Source organism: Agelaius phoeniceus, chromosome 1 (genome assembly GCF_051311805.1).
Source record: "Agelaius phoeniceus isolate bAgePho1 chromosome 1, bAgePho1.hap1, whole genome shotgun sequence".
Taxonomy (NCBI): domain Eukaryota; kingdom Metazoa; phylum Chordata; class Aves; order Passeriformes; family Icteridae; genus Agelaius; species Agelaius phoeniceus.
The window spans coordinates 56,103,084-56,126,059 of record NC_135265.1 but is presented as its reverse complement, the minus strand read 5'-3'; the positions used below and the strand labels follow the sequence as shown (position 1 = coordinate 56,126,059).

The 22,976-nt window shown below is 37.7% G+C and overlaps 1 protein-coding gene across 2 annotated transcripts in view; it reads right to left on the bottom strand.

The window, feature by feature from the left end:
* ITGA9 (integrin subunit alpha 9) overlaps window positions 1–22,976 on the bottom strand; it is a 238,781-nt gene that overhangs the window by 46,590 nt on the left and 169,215 nt on the right. For both annotated transcript variants that reach the window (XM_077179385.1, XM_054637200.2), the window contains exons 23-26: window positions 19,549–19,656; window positions 3,194–3,319; window positions 2,493–2,612; window positions 688–789 (exon numbers count right to left, since the gene is read on the bottom strand). In XM_077179385.1, coding sequence (XP_077035500.1) covers window positions 688–789; window positions 2,493–2,612; window positions 3,194–3,319; window positions 19,549–19,656 — 456 coding nt within the window. The remainder of the gene's footprint in view (window positions 1–687; window positions 790–2,492; window positions 2,613–3,193; window positions 3,320–19,548; window positions 19,657–22,976) is intronic.

The following is a 22,976-nucleotide window of genomic DNA, read 5'->3' as shown; positions in this document are numbered from 1 at the left end:
AGGTGCCCAAGACAAGAGGCTGTGAACTGTGAACGGGGTGGTGCCAGCCAGGTGAATGGATACTGAGACACAGCAGTAGCAGTGAAGTGGCAGATTTTTGGATAACAGAAGGAAGGAAGACAAATGGCACCAAAAAGGTAGAAGACTCCCTCAGGAAGAGGGAGATCAACACAATATATGGTATCAGCTCATACTTGATTTTTACCAGCTTAGCACAAGAAAAAAGAGTTAAATTAATTTCTGAAAGTTTAGACACCTTTTTGCATTTTCACAGCTCCCAAAATATCATTAACGCTTCTAAATATTTCATTCTGGCACATGTGAAAAGACTTACTGAGGTTTCAAGTCTCTTCTAGGTTTTCAAGGGAAATTTGAATTACATTAAAGCAAATATTAACCGTAAATCAAGACCTAAACCTAATTTTTGCATTAATACCTCAAGGGTATTTTAGCTAGTACAACATAGATCACACTATGGTTTGACATAACAACATTCACTCTGTTGACATGGTTATCACAGAGAGCCAAGCCACAAAAACACAGTTCACAGTACTGTTAGTCTGGTCAGACAAAGTCTAGGCACTCTTGTGGGTTAGCCCAGGCACAAATTCCAGTTTGTATACAGCTCTCAATGATTTCTAGCCCACTGGGTTAAGGAAACATTTCTCTTTAGCTTTGTGTACTCACTGGTTTTTCTTCTGGGTTCCCATTGGGCACCTCCACAACTCTGAGGTCATGGTCCACCTGCAGCCTTGCCCTTGTGACAAACTGGATGACTGATGAACTGTCCTGAGAAGAAAAAAGAGGATCAACTGGACTTAACAACAACAACAACAAAAGCACCAAACCCCCATCAAAAAAAGCCCAACAAACCATCAAACAATTGCCAGTATAATAAATACACCCAGACAACGCTTAGTGAAGGCTAGGTTGGAGTTAAGTACAAGCCTGGTTACAACTCTGCTTTGAAAAAATATACTTTATGCTCATAAAAGATATACCTGAGCACATTATTTCAGATTATAGCAAAATCAGGTATGTTAGACTTTAAACACATATTTTGTATTTGATTTGTTAATATTTCCCACATCTACCATGAAAGCAAGACAGAGAATTTCCAATGACACAGGCAGGCTCAATATTAACTGTGAAAAATGTTCACAGTTTTTGTTTTTTTTGTTTTTCAAGTGAACAGAAAAATGATATACAGAAACTGGGATAAACTATAATATATCCTGGGGGAGAACTTCTTACTTGAATCTGTGCATGGCAACTATCTTATTCACTGTACAATTCCTCTCATTAATACGTATTTCTCCAATAAAATGCCCGGTGCATTTTATCATGCACATTTCAATAAGATGCCATTTCACCTTACAGATTACTCACTTGTATGTGGTTTGCCTTGGGAAGAGAATGTAATAAGTAGAAAACAGCATGCACTGGTGATACTCAAACATGTGTAAACACTCTATGTCTTTTAAGGGAGTGTTGCTAAAAGTAATCTTAGAAGGGACCCAACAATGGGATGAATCCTGGCTATATCCCAAGAAGCATATTTTGCATGCACTCAGTTGTAAACTATGTAAACTATGTAAATATGTAAACACTACTTATTTGCATATTTCAGCATTTCTATAAGTATGTAACAAATATGTGAAACTTCTGGCCATGTCTGTACTTCCTGTTTTCAAATATGAACAAACATTAACAGACTTATTGGTTTCAATTGGAAAACCTCAAGACTATTAATTGTTTTCTAATAAGGGCTCCCTCTGATGCTTTTAATCTAACAACTGTGAAAGACAGGTTTATTTTAATAGGTTTATGTTATCAGTTTTCTCCTTCAATTATCTTATTCCCTCATAACTTATAGCATCTTGCCAGAATTAGTTAGCATTTTTTAAAGTAAAGGAACATAGGTCAAAATGCAGTAAATCACAAAAAATTTAAAAGATTTACTGTCTCATTCAGCAGCTTCAGAGAAGAAAGAAATTAAATGGCAACCATTTGTTTATTGCCACAAATGTTAAGCTCAGCATTAATGTGGTCATGATGCATCTTCTTTGAATAATAATAATTTGAAGTAAAAATGACAAAATACTGCTATGTGTCTCTTTACACAGGAAGATAATACATAGCTGGTCACAGTTTACATTCACTTACATTTTTTTAGAATGAAAACTTACAGAAATCAATGAGATTTTCAGCAATCTCTAGCCTAAACATCATGCACACAATTAGGGGTCTCGTTTGTCATTTTTTCAATGTATAAATTCCTGAACTAAATTTATTTCTATTCTAATGAGTAATGGGTAAGAACTAAGATTAACACCTCTGTACACGCTGTTAATGAGTAGATCTGTTTTCTTTGATAACATTATTATTTTTCACACACTAGTAAAGAGGAAGAAATGGAAGTTTTGAGTTCATTGGTTCACCTAAGCACACTTAAATTGGCATTGAAGACAACCTACAAGGAGACCACGTACTTTCTTGAGTATCTCGGTATTCAGCAGCATGTAGATATTTATATCACAGGACTCTGCTTTAGGTAGTGAGCTGATGTTGCAGTGTACAATTAAACAAGACTTGCCTGGTCTTTCACAGTCCTACAGGAAATATGGAAAAAGTTGTTAGGCAAAGGAGGTAAAAATTAAATGATAAATGAAAAATTGTAAAATTCAATGATAAATGATAAACAGCAAACACACCAGAAAACTAACTTATATAACTGCTATAATACAGCACTCTTGCACTGAAATAGCAACTTTCAAGACCTGAAGATAGCTGGCTACAGATGCCTGTATGAAAGGAAGCCAGGTAAAATTCAGTCCTCTACAGAGCTGCTGAGCCAGGCAAGCATTCAAAACTGAAAGGAACAGGACTGCTGCTGCACACCAGCTCTTTGTGCGGGTCAGGCATCAAGTACAGTGCAGTGACCCACTGCTCCCACATGCCTTTGAGAGACCAAAGGCTCTGGTTACCAAGTGTGTGCTGCCACATCAGCTAAATCCCTTTCCACTGCACTTCCTGAAACCTCCTATTTACTTTTAAAAAACAGACAATTACAATCATTACATTTCCCCCCAGCACGAACTATCTGCTTCAGATCGTCATGCCAAACCATGCAAAATGTTTTGTAAAATACGCTGTATGTTCAAGTGATGCCATAAGCAGTACTGTTTCTTACCAATACTTTTCTGCCAGACTTCGTGAAAAAAGCAAATATTGTGTGGAAAATGTTTTCATTTTCTTGAGGAACAACACATGGGCTGTGGCTTCTATGGAAAGAACAGCTTCCTTTGTCCTGACCAACCTGCATGCACAATTATAAATCACAATAATTATTCTGAATTAGTGAAATTACAAAAGAAAGTTGAATTAGCCCGTCTGTAAAAACACACCTCAATCTGAGCTAATCTGGACTCCTATTAATAGTCAAAAGAGAAAAATAACCACCTTGGGAGTCAAATAACCCTAAAGAAAGTATCTGAAGTAAGCCAGATAATCATGCACTGGAAATGCTTTGACTGGACAGGATACAAGTATGTCTAACCTAGCTCACGTGTAGGTGTCTCTTCTACATGTCTGGAGACAGAGGAGAAAAACCTCAGCAAAATATATGTTATGACACAGCATTTTAAATCAATAGTTGTCCTAGTTACAGAAATAGTAGGCAGAGTTTAGCACTAGGGCTGACCCAAAAACCTTCCTCTACAGTAACCCGCACAAGTTTGTTTATCGTTTCTTTAAGACTTGGAGTCAGAAGCAGAATCTCTGTGTTTTACCCCAGTTCACAAAACTTGGGGCAGTGCTTTGTGCCTTTAAAAACAGGAAACAGAAACATGAAGCTCTCTCCCCTTCTTTCTGGGCTCTCAAGCATTTCAAAATCCCTTCAGCCACTGCCATAGGCCATTTGCCGGGGAGGGGACGGACTTGCCCGCTGTTGCCTGCAGCCGGCACGCCAGAGGTCAGAGGCAATCCCCGAGTTCCAGCCACTGCCAGCAGCTGCACCATGCTAGGGAGAGCTCTTGGTGGGTGGTGTGGAGTAGGCAGCCCAGCAGTATTGACTGCTTTTGGACAAAAATAGCTTTTCCAGATTTTTTTTGTCCCTGGTCTCTGTTGGTTATTCGTTTGGCGGAGCAGGGGAGGCAGGGAGTTTTGAAACAACGGAAGCTTGTTTGCTGTGTTGTTTCCTCTCTTGGCTACGGGGCCCAGGGAGGGGATTCTCCACCATTTTATCTGTGTTCCCTGGGACAATAAGGGGGATCTCCTCCGCATTTGTGCATGGGCGTTGAACTGTTTGCAGTTCACCATTTAAATCATGTATTTGTTGATAACTGCTGTTTTTGTTAAGTAAACCGTTATTTTCTTCACTTGTATCTCTTCGTATTTGTCTTTCCTCATTAGTGGAAAGGGGAGAAGTTAAAACTAAGGGGAAGTAACTTATTTCAGAGACCTCACCCCGTAAATTGTCTTAAATGAAAACAATACTGTTACCCTTTGTACAACCTTTTTTGATGTTTTGGCCAACTCAGGTGCATCCCTGTTTATATCAGAACTAACAAGATAAATCTTTGTGTAAATGCACAAGCCTAGGCACTGTCTGTTCTTTTACCTTTAGCAGAAATAGTACAAAACCACCTTTTTGTGTCATTAGCTTATTCACTTGCCCAAGAAAGTGGATGACTGAGCCAAGTAATACTTGAAAAGTACCAAACTGATAAAATGAGCTTCAGTCAAGATAATATTGCTCAAGAAAAGCCTTCTCACTTTTTGCAACTAACAAATATTTACTGAAAAAAAATGACCAAAATTTAAGAAAAAGTATGACAATAAAGTATCAGCAAATTCTTCCTGCTACTGTACTTAAAGCCTGTAAGTGAGAGAGGGAGATTTGCTCACAAATCACCAACTGACATTCTTGCACATACTGCTGTTGACCTCCTCACATCCTATGACATGATAAAAGACTGAAAACTTGTACCTTACTAAATTCATAAATCCTTGAAAGAGGGAAAGAAAAAGCTGTTACAGCTGTTGCAGGTCTGTCTAAATGTTAAATCCTATTTCCAGACAAGTGATATGTATGTCTCTTTGAAAGTGATATAGATCACCTGTCTGCTTCACTGGCCCACAGATTCTTCATAATCTGTTCTTTGCAGTATGTATTCACAACGTGACTTAATATAAACTGTCCTTACATTCCCAACAAATATATCCAAAGTTTACAGTCTCCTTGGCTCAACTGAAGATAAAGACTGATTTGTTTAGATCAACTGAAATGAGTTTTCATTATTTACTTTAGATAGGAGATTCACAAAGCCCACAGACTTTTATTTCTTTGATCTTTCACAGGTAAATTTGATCCATATCAACTAGAAGGCTTACGTTAAATTAAAAAGTCAGGATCTATTGTGATAGATGAGTATTGTGATGATTGACTCTCACAATTAACAGACAAATATCATGTATGTAGGTTAAGAAAAGTTTTATAAATTTATAGTTATGTTTTACCCCCTTGCGTTGTTATCAAGGGACAGGTGAGGTTGGGACATCCGGGAGGGTCAGCTTGTCACTATGGCAACACCTGACCTCCAATCAGGATTTGAGGAAGTAAACTTCACCACTGGACAGTGAAGAAGGAGTCGATGGACAGAACTTTGGGAGGGGTTAAAGGGTTAAAAGGTGAAAGCTCCATTGTGTGGGTGAGCACATGGTGGGGAAAATCCTTTGCTCCCAGCATTGTAACCTTTTCTCTATTCAGTCTTCTATTGTATTTTGGATAAGGTTTAACAAACCTTTCTAAAATTATAGAAAGGGAGTATCTATTTCTCACATCTATTAAGTACTTGTTATTTATTCCTGAAAGTTTAAATTACAGATGTCATTAGATTTATGCAAGAGATACAAGAAGGACAGTACAAGTTTTCATACTACACAAACTTTTGGCATACTTCCTAAATAGTCCTGATTTATATCTTGTAAAAGTACAGTGTAAAAACGAGCCAAAGCAGAAATGTCTCACAAGACTAAAAGGAATTGTTTAGCATGAAGCAACTTAAACTTGGTCCTTTCTACTTGAAGTTACTATCTTTTCTTAAACTGAAGATTGGCATAATTTTTAAAACACCAGCTGAAACAGAGAAAGGCACCTCCATAGGATCAACTCTGAACTTGGAAATACCTTTTCCTCTCTGCCAACATAGCAATCCTGTATGAGGTGGATTATAAATTCAGTGTTACAGTCCATCTTAGGAGGGAAACATGCAAGAACTAAGCACCTCCTGTTACCTGCACGGCTCTGGAACAGACCATCAGGTCACCTTTACCCTGTTTCATCAGCAAAAGTCAGCAGCTACTTCCTAGAAGGCAGACACTGCTATTTGGCCAGCAGAATTTGGGGGAATTCAACCAGGCAGAAATTAGATTACACTCATCTGTGTACCTGCTGTGATCAATCAGCATAAGCTGGCAGGCAGGAAAGGATGCAAGGCAACTGATCAGAAATCCATTTTTTTGGCACTCTTGGAAGCCAAAGAGCCACAAAATGGGAAAAAAAATTAATAAAAAATTCTAAGTGGATGGATCATGGTAAGGTAGAAACAAATCCATCCTTTTGAAAGGACTGGCCACAGTTGATTTGGTGGGATATTTTCTAGGGGTTTTGGTTTGTTTATTAGGATGACTGTTAGACACTTTTATTTCACATCATGTGTTATTCTCAATTTTTAAATGCATAAGTGTTCTACAAACCAGCCAGAAAAAACTTGTGGCAACTTTTCAGTAAACTTTGTTTTCAATTACATATTCATCTGTAGAAAGACAACTAGTTAAATAAAATCTTAGCACAAAACTGTTTGCATTATGCTGAGACTGAACTGCATCTCTGAAATACAAATAATGATTTGTATTGTGAGCCTCATTGAGACTTTCTTCTTGTTCAAACATGGTGCTATCCCTGCCACCTTGTGGTACACAGACAAGGAAATTTCTGGCCAAATGTTTATGATTTATAGATGCAAGAACTGTACAAGTCTTTGAAATGCAGTAGGAAGGCAGCCAGGCTCTTCATCAGACTTGGAGTTTCAGGGTACCTGGCATTCCAAAGCTTTTCGAAAATTTCCATTTCTCCATTTCTCAGAAGCCTACAAACAGAAAAAGACTACCACCAGAGTGGTCTTCCCAGGATCTGGTATCCAACATCTTACAGAAACAGCAGAAGAGACTTTTTTTGAGCGGTGCATAGAATGTTGAAAGACATGTGCACTGCTCAAAAAACTGGGGCAGGGAACAAGAGGCACAAAAGGCAGGCTCTCTTAAATCCTACATTACAACTACAGATCGGGAAATAAAAACCTTTCCCAAGAGAGGTACCAAGTAGAAGTAGCCCTGCAGCCTTCCAAGAAGGGATTTCCAAGGAGCTTTGTTGGAGCTGTCTCTGCTGAAGGTTGTTTCATTCTGTTTTCCAGAAACTACTTATTAAGTCCTGAATAAAATAATTTGCAGTCTGGTGCACTGGTCTGGTGCCTACAGATAAATCTGTATTGCAAGTGTACCTAAAATCTGTACCCAGAAGAGGTAGACAAAGTACATGTTAGCACATAAAGCAGGCCAAAAAAAAGGTAAACCAGGCTAACTGCATAGCATCTTCAGCACCTATGCTCATATTACACATTTTTCTAACCTGCTCTGAGTCTGGTCCTGTGGTCTGAATGTGCTGCAGCCACAAATTAATGGCTGACCTAGCAGATTTCACTGAACAGTTTTACATTGCAGGAAAAAAAGAGTCTAACTTAAAAGACCTTAAATTATTTTATACTCTTTCTTCTTCTCTATATTCAGTGGTCTATGTCATCACATACAGTCTAGACTACCACACATATCATGAGTTTTTTTGTGGTAACAGTGTAAAATTTTTGTAACACAGAAGTATTACTAATTACTGATCCTAGCCTTCAACTCCTGGAAAACATTTCTAATTTTAAAAAATTTTTTGCAAAGAAATTACATTTTCAGAATTCCAATTCTAAACAGAAAAATTTGTAAGGGGCTGGTTGTCTGATGAAAATCCAAACATTTTATAAAATCTTTTCCCACAGATTTGATATATATATTATTTATTTGTCATTTTCATTACTTGAATGAAGCATGCTTTCACTGTCTTGAATGTCTTCAACCTTCACATGAGGCAAACCAACATCAAGAGCAAAAGTAAAATCTTCCCACAGAAGTTTTTACCGACAGTCATTTCTTTTTACTATGGTTGGGATGTTCCCATTCTCTAGCAATGTCTTGTCTTAGGCTGAAAAATACTTAACATCAATACACACATCATGTTTTTTCTAGTTTTTACCTCAATTTCAAAGGAACTTTTGTCAAACTGCTCAGCCCCAGTGTAAAGAAATGTTAAAAATATTATTCTGATATTCTCACTGCGGAATATCAGAGTGATTAATGCAGTAGCACAGCCCGTACTCAGATATCACGTGCATTCTTGGACACCACTGGATGTCAGAATAGCCTTCAACATTTCTCAATAACAACACATTATTGTCAGGTGCCTCACTTAGACATCTGTGGCGCTTGAAAATCATGATCTTTCAGACAGTTTTTAGTGGCCATCCAAAATCTGAGGGACTGAAAATCATTACTCATTCCAGAATATATATGTGTGTGTGTGTGTGTGTGTGTGTGTGTGTGTGTGTATGTGTATGTGTGTGCGTGTATATGTATATGCATATGTGTGTGTATATATGTGTGTAGTCTCCTATTGTATTCAACACGTGTGCATATTCATGTAACATGCATAAATGTAAGAAGATACAAGCCAGAACATTTTTACTACACAGACTTGTCATGGCACCTTGCAGAACAGGCCACTACATGTCACCATAACTCTGCAAAGGCTAATAATATTATTAATCTGTCATTATGCAGAACAGCAGAAAATCCCTTATACTGCCTCTACCCACACCATTCTGTCATGTTATGATTCTATAAATGATCACACACTCATTCAGAGATAAGTTAGTCTCTAGCTTTGTTAATTTACTGTAAATTGCCCTCCCCGTGAAAATCCTATGAACATGCTTGAGAGACATTTAAATAGGACCACCTGTACAATGGGTTACTCTGTCAACTTTTTGTTGTCAGCACAAACCACTAAATTTCTCAGAGCAAAGATACAACCACCAGGAAAGCATGCACATTATTTCATGCATTTAAAATGCTCTATCTACAACAGGAAAGAAATTACTGCAGGATGACTTTAATGTATTCTGAATATTTGAATCTGAATTACTTTTTTCGTGCTACTTTATAGGTTGAGCAGAGGCAAACCCATAAAGTAGAAGTGGTTTTTCATCGTGTAAGATTACATCACTCTTGAGAAAAGTGGCAGGAGGACATTTCAGAGTGTAACAGCTGATGTAAAACATATCATGTACACTCCACACACATCACAGCCTAAAAAGCCTGCAGGTTTTTTAATAGGGCTGTATGAGAATAGCATGTTGAATTTATTGCATACATAGGGATAATCATCTCTGACTTTCACTGCATGGTGTAGAGATTTATGAGAATACTTGGGCCTGGTTTGCAGCTCCAAGAAGGAAGTACTAGTGCAAAGGGGAAAAACACCACACATTTTCCCGGAAACACAGAGAATAACCAAGAGCTGCCCATGAAGCCAAGTCACCTGGGAGTGGTTGGAGTTTCTAGGAGAAATAATATAGCTGCTGCCTCAGCACATTCCTGTTCTACTATCATCTCTGTTTCCCACCTTCAGGGTACTTGCAGCATCATCTCTGCCCATCTGTAGCTACTCTCAGAACATGGCAATTTCTAGCAAGCCTTCGGGGCCTTTCAGAAATTGCTGCAGTTTAGCAAACTTTTAGCAAACAGTTTAAGAGTTTAGGCCACAGTACCTGTAACATAAACTTCACAGGTAAACTGAAAGCCAGTGGCCCCTTCTAGATTTATCCTCAACCCATTAACGTGCATCAAAGGCAAGACCTCCCATTTTTTCAGGGCCTTGTATCCAGCACATGGTGTCAGCCTGGGAGAAGGAAATACAATTTCAAAATGGGCTGGACAGGACAGCTGAGGACCAAGCACCAAATGTTGAGGACCAAGTGGATATTATCAGCTGATGTGGGGTAAAGTATGTGCAAGTGATAGGAGTCTCTTGGAAGAATGAGACAGAAAAACAGGAGGAAAACTGGCTGTTGCTTCCAACAAAGCATTATGTATAATCTCCCTGTTGCACTGATGTATATAAGATGCCAAGGGCTATTCCTGTATTTATTGACTGACATTTTACAAAATAAATGTGCGAGCAAATATATATCTTCAGCTCATTCCTAATACTAGCAACACTAGATTTCCACTAATGCAAAAGAATTCATTATGATATTAAAACTTAAGGTTTCCAAGCTCTTCCAGTAAGTCTGGAATTCCCCTCAGCCTGGAAGTCCGTAGAACTAAGCTGATACAAAGCAAGGTGGAAGGTGGAATCCAGACGTGAGTGCATGTGATAAAACAAAACCCACATCCAGCCTCAGAAAAAGTGTGTGGGCAAGTTTAGGGAAAACATCATGAGACACAAGATATTTGGAACAGCAATTTTACTTCCAGAAGACATGGTCAAGGTCAGAACATAGGCCAGTCATTTCACAAAATTTTTAGCATTGTTCAACTCTGTAATGGATGCCTTTCTCATCATCCCTGGGCTATACTGACTCCAAAGGACTAAGAGTTTGGCTGTGGTCTGGCAGAGAGTTTTTACATATTTTTTCTGTATGTTTTTTTAAACTGATTTATTTATGTATTAATAACTAAGCAATGGTTCAAGTTTTCAAACTTGAAAAATAAATAACAGATGTGTTTGTCTGTCTTTGTTGCTAACCGTAGCACATTCATCCTAGTATTAGGGGAAAAATGTATGCAAGTATTCTGATTCAAAGATACTGATTCACCCTTTATTAAGTGAACAAATAATTGATAAACAGGGTTAATCTAACATGTCACACTGAGAAAAAAAGGGAACTGACAAGAAATTCCAGACAAGGTCAGACTCAACAGTAGACAAATAAGTTATGTAAATATGTTATCTGAGTACTTGCACCATATGCCAAGAATGTTTAATATTCACAGATAATGAAATACGTTTGAATCAGAGCAGTCTTGTTGATTCTGGTAATAAATTTAAAGAACCACTGAAAAACCAGGAAATAATTTAAAAAATTAACCCAGTTTACCCAACTCTTGAAAGATTTCAACTAAAAATAGCAATGATGGCACAGAAAACCATTAGTCCACAGATCCAATAAGCAGCCTTACAAGGCCATGAGAAGAGGCAAGTGGAAACAAAGTGGAGATGCTAAAGCATTAAATCAGCTTAGAGGGGGAGGAAACCATAGCTCTCGCTTCTGCTCCTCTAGACAACAGGAGAATGCACCAGATGCATATTTGGCATAAATCATGCTGATTGGAACACCTTTAGATGTTTTTCTGATGCACTTAATATATGGCTTAAATAAATAATCAGATTTGATAAGCATGATTCTTGCAACATTGGCCCAGTCTTGTCCCTGTAGCCAATTTGCACATACTTAGCAAAAATTCCCAGAAGTACTGCTCTCAAGAACTAGTGATTCCTACCCAGTTTTGTGACAGAAGCAAAGATCTTCTCATATAAAGTTCCTGACTTACAAGACAGTAGATTCCTTCCTAGACAGAGCTGTACATGCCACATGTACACAGTAAGAAGAAAAACTGACCACTTGGTATGATTTAACCCTGAGGTCCTCAGAAGATTCAGGCCTAGGAATGAATGACCACCACCTTACACAAAAGTCAGCTTACCACTAACATTCATGTGCTCCCTATATATTCGCCTCTAGCAGATGAAACCCAAGAAAGGGTCACTCAGAAGTGCTTTTCCTCTCCCTATGACGAACTGTGAAATGCTTTACCAACATATGAGGCAATATATAATTCTCAGGGTATGTCTGTATTTTAAAAGCCCCTGAGATGACTTGGCATTTGATGCTCCTTCAGCTAGGTTCTATCTATCTATATAGTACATCCTTTTCTGTATTAGACACAAATAAGGCCATGTTTGTTCTTTACCTGATCGTTGGACTTTCCCTATGGGCTGTGTTGATGTTAGGATGAGGAGCTCTGAAGAGTGTGCAGGAAAGTACATTCCCTGTAGGGTTCAAACAACTCGTGTGTTTTGTTTCACTAAAGCAGATGTTTGAATGTATCAGAAAGGTGTCTAAGACCTAAACTCTCTTTAGAAGCAGTGGAGAAAAGGTAGGACTTTCAAGGGGATGATTTTCCTTATCTATTGTAGACAACTGAAGATTAAATGGGTGATTTTCATTCAAAAAACCCTCTTGAGGGGTGGAGGAGATATATTAAGTTAAGCAGCAACTGTCATTTGTTTCTAAGACATCCTCAGAATTTCCTCCGAGAAATGGTTTATTGATACTTTTGATACCATCTGATACCTTGCAGAAGACTGGAATGATGTACTTTCAAAGCCAGGAGAGGAATCCAATACAAGATGCTTATTTTCACTCTGATACATGAACAGGGAGGAAAACCCTTCTGTCACCACATTTACATAGATACCATTGTTTAAAACGCTTCCTTGTTCTTTTGCTTCCTTCATTTACACCACAAATCTTGCACATTAGTTAGAGAAGAGAAAAGCTAGTCTAAGAGTCAGAATTTAAAACAGGACTGTGTTTTAAAAGAATTTACCAAGAAGTTACTATCTGAATTTCCTTCTTCTTTCCTTCCAGCTTTACCAATGGAAAAATGGTGAATTCTTACACTAACTCCTTCAAAATAAGAAAAAAAAAATTTAAAATTGTAGACTTTCTTTTCATTCAACAGGAGGAGCTTCCTTCTCTAGCTAGGAAGCTTACAAAAAAAAACCAACTATATATATATTTTTCCACACCACAGCAAAACTCCTGATTACTACATGATTATTCACGATAATCTGCCAAACTTCCTGCTTCCTTCATCATTCTCATAACAGATTATTTATATATCCATTCTATTTCACATCTTTCTTTGTCTGAAATTTCTTTTTATCAAAAGGCAAATAAACCATCTTTTCCAAAATTGGAATTCACATACTCAGCAAAAAAAATAGGAGCTATGGGCTATTCACAAAGTAGCAACAGTTTCAGCTGACCAAAAACATCAATCAAACTGCCACTCATTTGAAAGGCCATGATTTTTTGTGGGGGGACAGTGTTGTAAAATTTCAATACCTAGCTTATTTGACAAATTTTACTATAGTTTAGAAGCTAATAATGAGCAGGCCACAATTGGACAACAATATCGTGTTGCTGTGGCCTGATTTAATATATGGATCACAGCGTTTTTTTCCCATGTTTCAATGGCCTTGATTTCTATATTATTAGACTGTAATGAAAGACAATTATTTTTTACATTCAAAGTGCCTTCCCAAGAACATCCTCTTAAGAATTTTCAAAAGAAATCCACTGCTTATACAAATACCATAGCACTTTCATATATAGAAGATTTGGTCAAAACAACTGGGAAATGGCTGAGACTTTGTTCAAATCTGGTTTCACCTAAAGATCCCAACTAGGAAGTCACAGCAATCTTTCTTCGACATTAAGAAGTTTTGCTCCATCTTCAAGGATGCATTCAGCAATGCACGAAAAGATTATTTTGAACCACTGGAAATGCTGTGAGCTCTCACCAAGGCACAGCTCTTGTATTATGATGCAGATGGCAAAAATGCTGGGATTTTTTAGATTTATTTTAAGGTCATAATTCAGAAAAAATCTTAGGTTTATGGCTGGTGTCCTGAGGTGACTTTTTGATGCTTGTATCCCCATTAGTCTGTCAGCCAGAAATAAGTTTTGCACCTTTAGGACTGGTTCTGAGAATGAAGGAGGGGTGAGAAGAAGCATGGAGTTTGTTATCAGAAACTGCACTTGTTCCCCCACATCCTTCTCCTGAACTGTGTTATCTGCAGACAGACAGTGGGAGAGAGCTCTCCTTGCTTTTTAGTTAGTTTTTAGCTGGCTGAGGCAGAGAAGTTCCCTGGACTGTGGGTTTTCTTTTTCTTGGAACTTTTTAAACCTTCTGTGGATTGAAAACCCAGAAGAGCACCAGCAGCTCACACCTGTGGCCCACCGGGCTGGGCCTGGGCCACGGCATTTCCAGTGCTGGAGGGACTGATAAGAGACTGAGTGAGCTGAGCTGCAACCCATGAAAAGGACTTTCTGAGTTTGTCATCTCTTCAGATTGGCAAGAGGTTTTATTGTTTAATATTGTTCATTTTTTGTGCTGGTGAGTGCTTTGCCTGTTAAATAAACTTCTCTCCAAGGAAATATTTTGGTGGAGGGGCCACTTGAATTTGCTTTCTAGAGGAACCCCTTTTGAGGTTTTCTCCTAAATTTGTCCTAGATCAGGACACCTGGGCAGCCTTTTCTGTATAACAATGGAAACTTAAAAGACAGTGAAGTTCCTCTTCAGTTCATTATACTGACATTAGGAACTCTTTCTGAGCTGCTTCACGGTCCTCCTCCCTGCTCCTGTCTAAAGGCAACTGTGCCATACTGGACCACAGTGTGTGCTTCTGCCCCTCCTCACAGCCATCCTGGATGTGGAAGATGCACTAGTTTCTCCTGCAAGAGACAGGCCTCCTAGGCAAAGCCAGATTCAGCTGATATCACTAAGGTACTCTACACTGGGGGTGGGGCAGGGAACACCTCCAACTGCCTAAGCAAAAATGTTTTCGAACAGTCATTTAAAAAGCAATTAAAGTGAAAGAGGCAGGAAGGTCAGAAACTACCTGTACAATTTTCTGTACAAATTTCAGTAGAGTATATTCCCTGGAATGAGTAATTTCCTCCAGTAATCTAGCTATGTTTTTAAATATGGTGCCAAAATATGTGTATGCCAGTGTGTGTGTAAGTCATTGAAATGAAGAGAGTACATGCAGAATGACTAACACAAAGGGGCTAAAATAAATCTTGCTGCAAGTGCAAAATGTTCCTGTACAATCTTTCTGTCAAATGTCAATTTATTTTACTTTTTTCTTTCAACATTCACAGGAAGAGATCAATCAATTTAAAAGGTAAACCTGTAAAAGGAATTCTCTTAAATTCTTCCATTAATTCATTCAGTTTTTCTTTACTTTTTAAAATTCTTACTGATATCCAGCTATCATAAAGGCACAATCCAGATCTCACCTGTGTAGAAAGAAGTGTGAAGTGAATATGCCAAACATAATAGGACAACTGGAAGACTCCTCTTTGTCCTTGCAAGAGAAGGACTTTTTATTTTGCTCCCTAAACAAGAAGTGATGGGAAGGGTTGGACCAGGAACTAGTGGCCTGGGCTAACTGGCCCATTTAAGGTTGATTGGTTGAAAGGTTGTCCATTTAAGGGGTCAGGAGTCACAAGACTGAAGGTTCAACCCATTTTTCCTTCTCTGTAAATAATTCTCAAGATCTAAGTTTAGAAGCCTAGGGAAAATCAGGGAAACTAGATGGTTTCTGTATTATCAGTGGACACTGGCAAGTGCTTCTTCAGAGTTGCTTCTGTGCCTCTCTTCATTAATTGTTAGAGTAAGAGAACATAGTATTTTAAATATATTCTATTACTAGCAATTACTAAAACAGTCATTACTAGACTTAGACATCAAGAGTTACAGGCAAGGAGGGAGATTGTCAAAAAACTGAGAACAGTATTTCTTTCCCTCTTACTTTCAAATTTCCTTTTACATCATTGCCTAGATTGAAAACTCTTTCTGAAGAGACTGTCTTGCAACATATGAATCTTACTTTCCAACAAGATTCTTATCTCAGTGATGGTGATAATATGTTTTTTTATATTCTTGATACTGATTCGACAAACAGGCTCTACTTAGTCCCTCCAGAGGAGGGAAGAGGACCATCCAGTTCAAATAGACAAATTTGGTTTCCAGCTGTTAATTCCTCATAATTGTATTTACCTTCAATGAAAAGAAAATAAACCAGAAGGCAAGAATCTGATCCAGTTCCATAAAGCCAGCACAAGAATAATCTTGGACACATCATTAAGTTATGAACAGCTTCAGGAAATACCGTGGTTAATTTAGTAGGAACCCCCATTGTGAAAATCTTCTTGACAAACCTAGAAAGCAGCTCCTTGGCTGCCAGCCAAGGTCTGGTAGTGCTTCCCTTGCCCTTGTGGATCCCTAGCTGGATACACAAAGGAAATTACTGATCTTTCAGTTCAAAACCAAAAACATACACAAATATAATGAGCACTGGTTTTCTTCCTGGAAGAATAGATAACCAATGGCTTGAAGAGTGGAGAATATACCTTTATGTTAGGACTACCTTCTCTTCTTGTGTGAAGCTCTTCTATGTCATCATCTACACTATCACAACACTTTTACTAACAAGCTGAGGTATTTAATTTATTATGTTTTTAACCTGGCTGGTTTTTAACCTTTGCAAGAAAGCAAATACAAAAATTCATAAAAACAAACAAACAGGTACTAATTTGACTTAAGTGTTTCCGAAATATCATTTACCACTGCAGAATGTATTTACTATGTAAAACCAATGTCAGAGGTGAAATTTCCTAGCTAAATTTGAAAATTTCTTGTATCTTCTATTCATTAAAAATTAATAGGGAGGAAGTTCAATTGTTTTAGGGTTTTTTTCCCCTAGTTTTCTTACAATTATCCATTTTTTTTTGTTTATTTCTGGCTTTTATTGTTGATTCATTCCCTTTGTATATTGGGGGCTCTGTTGGGGGAAGTGCTGCAAAAACTGAAGTGCTACTCCCAATAGCCCTTGAATTGCATCTGAACATCTCTAAGGCAGAACTACAAGTGTCAAAACATCTCCATGATCTGAATTTGTCTCGAACAAAATGTTAAAACCGTTTCTGGAATAAAGCCAAAAGCTCAGAATGGCAGGAACATAGGAAGCATGAGGGCTGTCATTTCCTCTAAGACCAGCAGATAATACTTCCTATTAACACCTCCCAGAGATACAGACTGTTCCAGTGAGCCATATGTGACTGTCTTCTTGCTATTAATTTTTGTGCCTGAAAGACTAGTTCAATCAACACAATATGAGAGAGTTTACTCCTGAAACTATCTTGTGTAGTTTATGTGTGAGACAAACTCTAGTGCTTTAACTATGCATTTTGACTCAAAAATTTCACTGCCTTATTGTGTATCAGAGAATGACAATAGAAAAAAAAAAGCTTTAAGATAAAAACCATTATGTCATCAAATCCCCAGTTCTGTATCAACAGTGTATTTTACAGATAAATGACAATTCCTAATCCTCTGTATTAATGACAGCTATTCTCAAAGTTTTGTCAACACTGACAGCTAGAACGGCTAGATTATAGGTATAGAGAAAATAATGACAAAAACACCTGCACTGTCTGAAAGGATTCTATTACCTTACTATCTTTATTGAAGTCTAGATTCTGGGAATAAGCAAAATAAGCAAAGCCTTGAAATATTTAATGATTATGCTTACAAAAACTGTCTTGGAGAAACAGCTGTTGTAAACTATTTTCTAAAGTTCATTTCCTTTTAGGTTTCCTTGTTTAATTAGATCTATTCTATGAAAAGTTGAAAAACTCCATGATTTTAGTTCCCTTTCCAGTCAATAAAAACTCACTGGGAGAGAGCAGTAGGAAAGAGAGTGGGATGCCTTCTCTGTTACAACAATAAGACTTGGGATACATTGGTTCTAGTAAGATTTGGGATACATTGGTTCAGTGCCTGACTCCGACACAAATTTCCTGTGTGAAGTCAAGCAAACCTTTTGGTGTTCCAATTATGTATCTGTAAGGCAAGGATAACCACTGTCCCAGACAGGATTTTCTTGGCTCACATTTATTAACATGCTAGAGGTATTTAGAAAGTCACATAGGGGAATTCTACTGGCCATGTACCCAAAATCAATACTCAAAATTACTGGAATGCCAGTGTGTGAGGCAGACATCTCTCATAAAAACATACTTGCCTACTACCTGCAAAGAGGTCCTTTAACAGCAGTTTAACATTTCTACATAAACAAATTTCAAAGTACAATTCAGTAAAATAATGTGCAGAGCAATGCAACCTGTTGTTGGGGAAAAGCAATACAAACCCTGCTAGCATTTATTACCACAGTGCTCAAGACCACACCACTCAGCTGGGACCTCCTTTATAGAGTGACTGATTTTAGAGAAGATACCGACATTTGGGGAGATAAAATCCATTAGGAAGACTTCCACCTCTCTGTGTCTGCTGTGAACATACCCTCTCCTACAGCACACAGAGACCAGGGAACAAACAAGGAAACAGGTCATGTTACTTTGACAGGCAATGTGTCAAAGGAAAGGTGATCTTCTGTATACAAAGCTGGACTAAATAAACATTAAAAAGCAATGCCGCAGAAAATGATACAAAGGCTGGAGAATAATTAAGTGTGGTTGGCAAATTGACTCCATCTATGCACTACTACTGTTTCATACAATATTCCCACATGTTTCTCAGTCATTCTGTCTTTACTGCCCATCTGTAAGCCATATCTATATTTATCTCATACCTTCCAACAGCAAAAATCTTGGAAACCTGCTTAGAAAGATCTTTCAGATCTATATTTACACATCCTCAGTGACACAGTTTCCTACATAATAGGTAATACTTTTCAGCTAAAAGGCTAGAAAAGTAACCAACAACATGAAAGTATAATACTTCCTTTCAATAATCCCCAAATGCTGGTTTCATTTCACAAAGGCAGATTACTCTGAATTTCAGTAATAAATTTACCTCAGTAAAAAGGTATCCATCTTTTGGCCACCACAGTGCAAATGATGGTATTTTAGTGGTCTAACAAAGGTTTTGAAATAAATAAATAAATATTAGAAATGAAATCTAAGAATATGTCTACCACAGTTTATGTTGAATTTCTTTGAAATTGACACAAAATTATCTTTTGAAAAGCATTGTGTTGCAAGAAGATCTTTCTCTATTATTTACATTTGTTAAAAGAACACTCAAAAAGAGCAAATTATAACACGGACTATAGCAAAATAGGTACAGATAACAGCTAGGTATTCAGACCTAGCTGATAACCACAGAAAAAACCCCAGGGAATCTGAGTCAGCTTGATAAAGCATCCTACCGATATTACATACACCATTTAATCCTACCTCAGTCAGGGAGAACTGATTAAGAGACAATCTTCTTTGTAGGTGTGACTTGTGGAAGTGTTCTCTATATTTCCTTCAGCATCAGCCTGACCTAGTTTTACACGGCATTGTAGGAAACCAGGAACATACAACTAGCTGTCTTTGCCCTAGCTGGGGGAGAACAGCCAGTAGCTGGAGAGGTTCAGCTACTTACAATCTGGCCACAGATGCAAAGAACATTTGATTGTCTTAAAAAGCAACTGATTCACTGAGTTTTGGTGGACTTCTTTTGTTTTAGTCATCAGTAGCTCTCAGTGCCTCTCTGGGCTCAGAGTACATTGTAACATACCATCATCTGTTGAATGTGAAATATTTCGGCTCCAGTGGCAGAGAGGCGGTTTGGAATTGAAATATCAAGAAAAGCTCCAGGAAGAGTGCTTGGTCCAGCATTATAAATCTGTAAGAGAAAAAATTAATACAAATAAAATTACATACTTGACTTCTCATAAATGGGAAACTACTGTAGATTCAGAGCTGGGAGTACAGGTAAATTTGAAGAAATACAAGCACTTTGCAGGTTTTTCAATGTCTTCAGACTAAGACTTCTTTTTCAAGTGTCAGAATGAAGTCAAAGGATTAGCTTACCTAACAGTCTTCAGGCACAGCTCACATATCAAAGGAGAAGCAGTTTTGCAGGATAATTACTAGCCATCAATTCAAACAGTATATTTTATATACAGAGACACTGCTAGTACACTGAATGTTTTGGTAATAAAATCTTGAAGGCTATAAGAAATATTACTGTCTCAGTTAACATTCTCATTTCCATCTGTTAACCACTGCACGATATTCTGCATGTGTTTTCCTTACAGAGCAGAAGCCAAACAATTACTGTGACTACTGGACTGTGGGTTTTCTGAATGAGTTGCCAGGAAATGCATGTGAACAACTTCCATTCAAGTTCTGGCATTTTCAGTAAATTACACTTTTAGTGGAAAATATTAACTTTCTATCACTCCCTGGCCCCCAAAATTTCAACAAAAGCTCAAAGAGTTTCCCATCCTCCACTGAAATGTATCCAGTGAAAATTCTAAAATTTATGGAGTTTTGCTGAATGGAAATAATCCATGGAAAAAATTCAATTAAAGTAAGTTTTCATTTGTATCTATGTTTTTTTATTAGGAAAAATATTTTCTGGTTCTTTCTAACAACACAAATATAAATGCATTAAAAAACATTAAAGTAAAAACATGAAACCCATTAAAATATTTATCCACAATGAGATACTACTGTGAAAAGATGTATCATGCAGTGGTTAATTGTGAAAAGTACAAATATTAAAACCAATAGGTTTTCATTCTTCAAACACTGTTTATATTTGAAGAAATGCCTGACTGATAAACAGAACTGGTTTACAATGCCAAATCCTCCTCACAAAGGCCCTGAGGCTCCAGGCAGGGGGAGAAATCCCATTAGAATGCAGTATGATAAATGCTGCATGAAATACAAATATAGTGTTTCGTGTTAGACATTTTAAAAACTTTGATTATCTCACTAAGATCAGATATGATTTATTGCAGAAAAGGCATTTTCTGTTTCCTTGTTCATATTTGATCTATTAGAGATTTTCACACATATAAACTGCTATAAAGGCCCATATTTTTGTAACTCATCTCTTTCTCTTGGTTAAGGAACTATTATTTTTCTCCATCTGGAAGAGTTAAATATTTGGCAGGAAATAATTAAGCAAAGAGTGATACAAACAATCCTTTGCCTATTGTGAACTACATTTCTCTCTGATATACACAGTTATAACATTTACCCCATTATTGGAGAGCAGATGTGTGACTTGTTATGGTATAATTTTCAACTTCTGTATGGAAAAAATATTACTATTGCAACTGCTAAGTGTGTGCATGAGAGACAAGAGCATTTGGTAGGACAAATGGTGGCACTGCCAACACATAGATTCTCTCTCCCTTCCCTGTTATCACTTTGCTTTACTGAAAATATTTATCAAGTTAAAGCATCAGTGCATCCATTCTTCATCTGCATTAACCAATCACTACGTATGAGGAGGAGGAAGGGAAGAAGACCTACAAACCCCCAAGAAGGAAACCAGAATCACAAGAATTAATAGGCTGGTTCACAAAAGCTTTTATGTCCTGAAATACTCCTTTCAGTCCTTCAATAAATAGCTAAGGGCACTGTATGCAGTGGGGGCTTAATTGCTATGGATCGCAATCTGTCCATGGAGGCAGACGTTATTTGTTGTAAGCTGAGTTTTCAGCCTAGGAAAACAGAAAGAAAAAAGACAAAACACTATTTTTCACAATAAATGAACCTACCTCTGCATGGCTTATCATTCCCTAGTCCCATCTAGCGGTCAAAAAGGATTTGTAGGGCTTGTAATAGATGCAGTTACACCAGTGAAACACAACGCCAGGTAATGTTGGCCACATCACAAGAGTTTCTTATAATATTCCATTCATATATTTTGCCACATCAGGAACCCATCTAACTGCCTTGTGAAGTATAATATATAAGTAACACTTGAATAATGCTAAGATGCTATGAGGTATTTATTGAAAGCTTCTCATACGTGTCTTTGTGATGACACTGTTGAGTCAGGGATGGAAAGAAGGCTCCAGTCTTCAGGTAGATCAGAAGGCAAAAGCATTTAAGGAAAATAGTGGGTCTTTTTATAATGTGACTTGCTAAGGTGATACTTGATTGGTCTCAAAGTAGAAACACCTCACACCATTGGTGAACTATGAATAGCACATTTTGGACTACCATATCTATAAACAATGGTTACAGAAAGAGAGATAATAATTGTTTTAATTCTTTTGTCTAAGTTTCCCACAGCTTCTACACAGCTTCCCAGGATTTTCTTGGGAGAACCATGTCTCTCTGTGTTCAGAGGATATGTAATTACCACATTTAGTGTCCTTATCTCTTCCCTATACTGTAATCAGTAGTGTTATAAATATTTTCATGTTGGGGCATTTAGCAAGCCTGAATCCCTAGCACAGATGTGTATTTGTTCTCTTGGATAAAGGCTGCTCACTCCTTTGTTCAATGACCATGCCACTAAAAGAATTACTCCTCCACTTTTAACCTGTGGCTTCATCCAAGATGTGGCACTTGAACAACTAGGGCTCTTTACCCAGCATGTGAAAAAAGATGAAAGAGAAACAAACAGTAGGAGCTTTTTTCCCTATGGAAGTGAGATGCCATGTTTGCAATTCCTGTCATAGTATATTCAGATAAAGGACATATGCCATCCCTGCAGGCTGTAAATACGGTATCTGGTCAAGAATGCATTGTACAGCATTGTAGCGGGATGCTCTGCCTGAGTGGGGGTAAAACAGCTCGAACTAAATCCTATTTGTGAAAGTTACCCATGATGGTTGGAGAAGGGTAGTCATGCTGACTTTAGTGTTAAAGACTGCTGAGGCTTGTGAGAAATGGATTTGTAAGGGAATCTCAAAACCTGACCGAAAGCTCACACAGTCTTGTACCTCTGTATGCAAACATTGAGATAAGGTGTGCTGACTTAGGCAGGCCATGGAATAGAGATGAGATTGTTGAGAGAGAGATTGAACTAGACAGTAGTTTCAACAAGTTTCAAAATATGGCCTTGCAAAAAGATCAGATATTTTAGAGAACTGGAACTATGAAAGATGCATTGTAGCAGGACCACATGGGGTGAAAATATAGGTGATTGGTGTTAGAAGTATTAGCAGCATTGTGTGGCAAAAGCTAATAGGCTGA